This window comes from Alexandromys fortis, unplaced genomic scaffold (genome assembly GCF_014885135.2).
Source record: "Alexandromys fortis isolate MF-2015 unplaced genomic scaffold, M_Fortis_MF-2015_v1.1 scaffold_18, whole genome shotgun sequence".
In the NCBI taxonomy this organism is placed as follows: Eukaryota; Metazoa; Chordata; class Mammalia; order Rodentia; family Cricetidae; genus Alexandromys; species Alexandromys fortis.
Genome location: NW_026067897.1, coordinates 11,379,958 through 11,388,061, shown reverse-complemented (window position 1 = coordinate 11,388,061; position 8,104 = coordinate 11,379,958). Strand labels below are relative to the sequence as shown.

General features: G+C 44.6%; 1 protein-coding gene across 1 annotated transcript; it reads left to right on the top strand.

The window, feature by feature from the left end:
• Window positions 1-200: 200 nt before the first annotated feature.
• Mrpl15 (mitochondrial ribosomal protein L15) lies at window positions 201-7,455 on the top strand. The gene is made up of 5 exons (XM_050166034.1): window positions 201-366; window positions 1,645-1,799; window positions 2,379-2,544; window positions 6,258-6,381; window positions 6,894-7,455. Exons 1-5 carry the CDS (start codon window positions 262-264, stop codon window positions 7,229-7,231), a joined length of 888 nt encoding a protein of 295 aa, XP_050021991.1. The 5' UTR covers window positions 201-261; the 3' UTR covers window positions 7,232-7,455.
• The last annotated feature ends 649 nt before the right edge of the window (window positions 7,456-8,104 follow it).

The window sequence follows — 8,104 nt, the reverse complement described above, 5'->3', positions numbered from 1 at the left end:
TAATACACAGCATCCCTAGTCCTTTCAGGGTGTAAGCGAACTTATTTCGTTCAGAACGTGGTACCGAAGCCTAAGAATTGAGGACACTCCAAACACTCAAACCAGCTCAGTTTCCCACTAAACCCGGAAGCCGGAAGCCGGAAGCGAGATACCGGATTCCGCGGACGCCGGCGCGCTGCCGCGCGACAGGGGTGGGGTGGGGCCGTAAAGCCACGCCGAGTTGCACTGCCTCCCTGGACGCCCTTGGGAAGTGTGTGGGTCATGGCTGGCGGGCCGCGGGGCAGCGGGGCCAGCCTGGACCTGCTCCGGTCCCTGCCGCGAGTGAGCCTGGCCAACCTGAAGCCCAACCCCGACTCCAGAAAACGGGTAAACGGATGGCGGCGGTGCGGGGAGTCGTGGGACTGCGTCGCGACCCGGGGTGAAGGACGCGTGTGGGTTTCCCGGGCTCCGACCATTCCGCGTGCACCCCGAATTACCAAGGCTCTCACTTAAATGCACAAAGATGCTAAGTGTGCATAGCGGCACACTCTCGGAGCTCCAGAACGATTTGCCCAAAATTGCGTCTAAACCGAAGTCCTTTAGTAAAGTGCCTGTCACTTCAGCTGTCTCGCTTGCAGCCCGCGGCATGACTAGAAAAGCTGTTGTCCTTCGCCTTTTATTGTCACTCAGTTTGTTGCTTTGGGGAGGTGACAAAGTAAATTTGTTAACGGGGTTAGAAAACATGGAAAGACCACCCGACGCTATCCAGTTCTCAGCCACAGTTTTTATTTAAAGCTGCAGCTATCAGTTCCCGTGGTCAGATTTCGAACTGAGGCCCAGCTTAAAGGGAGGTGGGATTTAAAGCCCCCCTTTAAGAGCTTTTCTGCGTTTCTATGGGAGCATTTCCGTGGGACTCACGCCCTCGTGAGATATTGCCTCCCTCCTCGCTAAGTAGGGAGTTTACAGAAACCAAAGCAAGCGGTTAATCAGTTTTACAACAGTTTTGCAATTCTGGGGAGGGAGACGAGGAGTCCAAGTTGCCACGAGTTTATCTTTTAGGAATTTAGAATGAGTGTCTAGCACAAAATGGAGTTTTCCTTAGCCATATGTGATACAGTTACACATTTACGATTAATTAAACATAAATCAATATCGCTCAAGTCTTGGCTGCTTAGTTCTAGGATATTTTTCGATCCTGCCGCTTTTCTACTGAGGCCCTGGGCATGCCTAGTCAAGCGCACTACCCCCAATCCCTTTCCTGCTTTTTAAGTCATTTATTCCTAGACACAGTCTTAGTAAATTGGAAGTGCTGCCCTTAAACTTGTGTCGCTCAGGCAGGCCTTGAACTTTGAATCCTCCTGCCTCAGCGTTCCAAGTAGTTGTCACTGCAGGCCAGCACAAGCTGACTAGCCTGGGAGCTAGCTCCTTGTAGAGCTTGTTTCTTCCATCTTAGAACTTGGCTCTGCGTTTTGGTTATTAGAATTAGCTCCATTCAGTGAGTGGTGTGGAGTGCAAAGATGACTGAATAGCCTGAGCGGTGCTGGGCACACAGTACCTGAACTAGGACTGCTTGGCTGCATATAGGGCGTCATAAAGGAATATGTGTGAGGGGAAACAGTTGTCAGAAATGTATCTGAAGGTCTTGACACTCACTTTTCCTTATAGGAAAGACGTCCAAGAGACCGGAGGAGAGGGAGGAAATGTGGCAGAGGCCACAAAGGAGAAAGGCAGAGAGGAACTCGACCCCGGCTGGGTTTCGAGGGAGGGCAGACTCCATTTTACATCCGGATCCCAAAATACGGATTTAATGAAGGACATAGGTAAGGATGTTTTGCTTTGGAAGTACAAATCCCTAATTTCCACCAAGAATTGCATAAATAAATAGTTTGGTAGATAATTACTTAACATTTGTGATACTGTTCCTCTGAATAATTTAATCTAGATTTTGTATATATGTGTGCACACACGTGCATGCGTGCTCTTAGGCAAGCATACAAGCCCAGTTGTTCTGCTGGATCAACAAAATGGGGATAATGCTTGCTGTCATGACTCCTTAGCTGACTGGCAATTTAAAGGGCTTGTGTATCATATCTATATATATATGGACATACATAATATGTATATGGCATATTGTAGTGACTATTCTATGATCTGTCATTTTGAGTTAAACTTTTGTGAACAATTTCCTTGTGTGCATGAATGGAGTAAATGTTTAGAGAGGTAAATTGTTTTTAGTGGAACAAAGGAAGCACTGGCGTTTTATGCGTTTGTATTGTCCTCATAAGTTTATTCTAAGCCATCAGAAATTATGAAGGCAAACACAGAGCAAAGCTTGTTGATTTGAAGAGGTTTCAGGAAGATGACTTGGTGTTTTCTGACTGTTATGTTTCTGTTTGCAGTTTCAGGCATCAGTATCAGCCTTTGAGTCTCAGGAGACTGCAGTATCTCATTGATTTAGGGCGAGTTGATCCAACTCAGCCTATCGACTTAACCCAGCTTGTCAATGGCAGAGGCGTGACCATCCAGCCACTTAAGAGGGATTATGGGGTCCAGCTGGTTGAAGAGGTAACTCCATTTGTTGTTGTTGGCTTTGGGTATTATGTAGACACTCTGCCCTACTAGTCCCTGGTGCTCCACTCTGCTCACGCTGATGGTTCACTGTGGGCGTCACCACACTGTGTAAACCGTTTGCTTCTTTTCCTATAGATATCCGGTAAAGATTCATTCATAATTTAGGCATAGTGTGAAGTTAGTAATAATCTGCTACAGTTGTTAGTAACCTTATCTGTGACTATTAAATGGAGAGCTTCCATCTCTCCACTTCAGGTTCACACTTCATAGCTCCTCTTTGTTATACCCGAATTGCCAGCATCGTTGCTCTTGTATGCTGGGGTCACCATTAATTAAGATAAGGGGTAACTGCAGTATTGTAATACTATGGCAGGCTGGTGGGTGGGTAGCAGATAGAATGTGAGTATGGTTTAGAAAGGTGTAATTCACGTCTGGGAGGGTTGGGGCGAAGCAGCATGAGGCCTCCCAATGCTCCAACAGTTTCATACCTAAATGTATGGGAGATGTGCTTTCCAGCTTGCACAGGGTCTTGGCTTGATTTCTTGCTCTGCAGAACCAGTAACTAAAACTGAAGGTAAAACTGAGGGACTGCTTAATCTACCCCTACCCCTTCTTGGGGGCTAGAGAGATAGACCAGTGGTAAAGAACATTTACTGTTCATCTAGTGGACCTGGGTTCGAGTCCCAGCATCTGCATGATCGCTCACAACATCTGTACCTTCAGTCCCAGGAGATCCACCACCCTTTGCTGGCCTTGTTGGGAACTGCATGCACATGGTACAAAGACATTAATGCAGACAAAATACACATACACATAGAATAAATACAAACAAACAACGTAGTTCATACTAGCTGTGGTTATAGGAAGCTGGCGTACGTTCAGGGCACATTTCTGTCTTCTGCTTCTTTGGATCAGTACAGCTGTCTCCCTTATTTCTGAGATGTTCACCTGTCAACATAGAAAGTCATTAGGAAAATCCTTAAAAGAATTTTTCAAATGGTTTGTTTTTCAAGACAGCTTTCGCTGTGTAGCTCTGACTGGAACTCACTCAGTAGAGCAGACTGGCCTTGAACTCACAGATCTCCCAGCCTCTGCCTCCTGAGTGCTGGGATAAAAACAACAGAAAGAAGAATGCTTTGGGCAGAAAAAGGCTAGATTTCTTTGTTTTAGGTGTATGGGTGTTTTGCTTTATGTATGTGCACCGTATGTCTCTCTGGTGCTTACAGAGTTAAGAAGAGGACATTAGATCCCCTGGAACTGGACTTAACAGATGGTTGTGAGCCACCATGTGAGTGCTGGAAACCAAACCCCAAACCCCAGGAGAGCAGCAAGTGCTCTTATTCTCTCAGCCCTCTCTCCAGCCCCAGAAAGATCTTTCTGGAATTATTTTTGTTGTTTGAGGCAAGGTAGCTCTGGCAGGCTGCCCTGGAACTCACTGTGTAGACCAGGCTGGCCTTTGTCTCTTGAGTGCTGAGATGACAGGCATGTGCCACTACATCTGTTCATCTACCCCACACTTTCTAAAACAGTTTAAGTGTATTGCGAGGTGACAAGAGCCTGTCAGTAGTTCAAGTGTAGCCTGTGGCCCTGTTCCCACTTAGAAGCACGCTTTATCCCTGCCTTTTCTGCACATAGCATTCTTCTTTCTGTTGTTTTTATGTGTGTGAGTGTTTTGCCGGCATGTACCTACCATATGTGTGCCTGGTACCAGCTGAAGCTTTGGATTCACTAGAACTGGAGGTCCAGGTACTAGGAGCTACCGTATGGATTCTGGTAATAGAACCCTGGCCCCCTGGAGCAGCAGCTAGTTAGTTCCCTTAGCTGCTGAGCCATCTCTCCAACTGCCCAACTCATTTTTCTTAATCTCTGGTGCCACTGCCCTTCCATTTCATTATTTTTCTTACCGTCACCTAAGCCTTGTAAAGGTAGGCACTTGGTTATGGTTTCAGTATTGACGATCTTAGCTCTGAGTGTTGCTTAATATTTATGGAAAAAGGGAATGAATTAAATCTCACTTCAACTTCAGTAAAAATTGCTGTTACACCAATTGACCAACAATTCATAAGCCGATTAAATACAGAGCTGAGCAGTAACTTCGTGTCCACTAGAGGGAAGTAGATGTCCGTGGAAGAATCTTTCCAAGTCCTTTGAGAATGTGGCCCTAAGGATGAAAGCTTTCCAGTCTCTCTCATTATCTGATGTGGTAGATCATGCCTGTGTTCCCAGCACTTGAAAGGTTGAGACTGGAGGATTGCTGGAAGTTTGAGGCTACTTTGAGCTACATAGTGAATTTTAGGTGAGCCTCGACTGCACTATAAAATGCTGTCTTAAAGGAAAGCAAAAACAAAAACAAAACCCTAATAAAAACAAACAGGTGAGTTCATTTGGAAAAGCTGTACCAAAGATATGATTGAGCCTCATGGCTGTCCTTGAACTCACTTTGTAGATCAGGCTGATCTTGAACTCACACACACACACACACACACACACACACACACACACACAGAGAGAGAGAGAGAGAGAGAGAGAGAGAGAGAGAGAGAGAGAGAGAGAGAAATCTACCTGCTTCTGTCTCCTGAGTGCTAGGATTAAAGGTGTGTGCCACCACTGCCCAGCCTCAGAGCAGTGATTTTAAAAAAGGAATACAAATCAATACAAGTCCCTGGTTCTGAATCAACAGTGTATTGATTATAAAAATGCACACTATTATCAACTATATAGAGAAACTACGTCCTGTAGTTGATAGTTAATAGAATATTTTGAAATATATGAATTTCAAAATCGTGACAAAAGGAATCAGACTGAGAACTAGTTTCAGCCATACTAAAATGGTAAACACAGTATGTTTTAAAGTTAAGAGAAATCTTAGCATATCCTGAGTAACATAACTTTAAGAAGTTCATTACTTCATTACTTCATCGGCTAGTGTTAAACACTCTAGGGAAAAAGAAATGCCTCCTCCATTTTGGAGAGTATAACAAAGTTGATGCTGAATACGAAATGCACCCCCCCCCCTTTTCTTTCTAAAGATAGCCATTCTCTTCAGTATTGTCAGATATTTTGTTTTCTAGGCTGTTCCAGACCTTTGGATCCTCTATAATCTCCTATTGCTTACTTAAGGATAAGGAAGACTTATTTTTATTTTATTATTAAAATTTTAAAAATGGCGGTGGTGGCACACACCTTTAATCCCAGCACTTGGGAGGCAGAGGCAGGGGGATCTCTGTGAGTTCCAGGCCAGCCTGGTCTACAGAGCAAGTTCCAATACAGGCTCCAAAGCTACAGAGAAACCCTCTCCAAAAAAAAAAAAAAAAAGCAAAAGAAAGAAAGAAAAAGAAGAAAAAATTTAAAAATCTGTTATGGGTTGGAGATAGATGGCTCAGTGGTTAAGAGCACTGACAGCTCTTCCAAAGTAACTGGGTTCAATTCCAATTCCTGGACCCCACATGGGTGCTCACAACAAATCGTGTACTGCTAATGGAGCCTGGGGAACGGCTACTTCCCTCGATAACCTACTAAAGGCAGAAAATGGAAATAAGACAGTCATTCCTATTGTAGAGCTTGAGAATTGGTGAGGCATAGGCACAGAGGTCCTTAGAGATGGAATTGCAGGTACTGTGGGGCGGGGAGCACAGCTGAAAACACCCAGTGCTGATTGGCCTTCCGCTAAGCTCTTTACCTACAGGCCTTGTTATTACTCGTGACAGGGTGCTGATACTTTTCAAGCAAAAGTGAATATTGAGGTGCAGTTGGCTTCAGAATTAGCCATTGCTGCAATTGAAAAAAATGGCGGTGTCGTTACTACAGCCTTCTATGACCCAAGAAGTCTGGGTAAGTCTGTTCTTGCCTGCTGTTTGTTTGCCAGTATTGTTTTTAGTGCTCCGTCCTGCTCACAGCTGCCCTCTTTAGACCGCCTTGAGCGCTGCGGTCATGAACTTCACTGTTCAGAGGGGTGTTAGCTCATCTGAAGTGTTTACAAGCCTTCCCTTCCTCCCTCCCTCTACCCTTTTCCTTTCTTTTTCAAAGTATACTATTAAATGTGACTTTTTTCAGCCTAACTTAGATAGCTCAGTAGCAAGACCACCTGCTCTGTAAGTCTGACTGAGTTTGGTTCCATGGTGGAAGGAGAGAACCAGCTCCTGAAGTCATCATCAGCTCTCCCTGTGCAGCACAGCACATGGGAGACTAAGAAGAAGACGGAAATTTATAGAGTTGTTTCCATTTTTCTACTTAACCTGTCTAACTGAGAAGTTCTTGGAGTTCAGTTCTCATCTCAGTAAATGTAAAAATTAATTTAAAATTATTTAATAGTATTTATAGCTCTTTTTAAAAATTCTCTTTAGAAATTCTGTGCAAGCCTGTTCCGTTCTTTCTGCGGGGACAGCCCATTCCAAAGCGAATGCTCCCTCCTGAGGCCCTTGTGCCGTATTACACAGATGCGAAGAACCGGGGGTACCTGGCCGACCCTGCCAAGTTTCCTGAAGCAAGACTTGAACTCGCCATGAAGTACGGCTACGTTCTTCCTGATATCACGAAAGATGAACTCTTCAGAATGCTCAGCGCTCGGAAGGATCCAAGGCAGATTTTCTTTGGCCTTGCTCCTGGTTGGGTGGTGAATATGGCAGATAAGAAAGTTCTGAAGCCTACAGATGAGAATCTCCTCAAGTATTACAGCTCCTGAACTCTCTTCCAGCAAAGCAGACATGAGAACCAGACAGGCTGAGAAGAGGCTTCTTGTGGGTCTCAAATCCTCGGGGTTGTTAGTAGCTGTCGGTGTGGTCAGATCCAAAACTAAATCACAGGCAGCAGAAGCTGCACAGAACTGAACCTTTATGGGTGTATGTCTCAAAATTCAAAAGGTGACGGTCCTTAGAAAAAGGTCATTAAAAAAATTACTTAAAATCACCTCTTTACCACCCTTTTTGTTTGTTTTGAGGCAGGGTTTCTCCGTGTAGCCCTGACTGTCCTGGAACTCGCTCTGTAGAAGAGGCTGGCCTCGAACTCGCAGAGATCCGTCTGCCTGTCTCTGCCTCCCGAGAGCTGGGATTAAAGGTGTGTACCACCATTGCTCAGCCTAATTTTAACTACTCTAAAACATCTTCCTGTCCATCTTTTCATGGTCTTTCTTACCTGTTTTGTCAGAATGAAGGGCAAGTGTATCGGATTGATTAGTAGGCCTGGGAGCAGGTGCTAAGGAGCTAAGGCAGTAGCCCCAGAGAAGCTTTGCTACCACCCCTTAGGATTGTGAGTTTCCAGCAGGGTCGGAGATGCTCAGAATGTGGCTGACAGCTGGTGAGTTGCTACAAAGGTGCATATCAGCAGTGGAGGCAGAGAAAGGAAGATCACAAATGAATTAATTTTCACAGCATTGGTAAATATAGATAGCGGTCAAGCCATTAGCATTTTTCTTGAAGATAGTGTTCCAGTTGATAAAAATTTATTTATCTCAGATTTCAAGGCATTTCAGTTAAGTTTAGAAAATTACTCAAAGATTATAAAGCCGTGTAAGCAAATGGAAACAGTTACGGTTGTCAGGATTTGTCTTTTGTTTAGG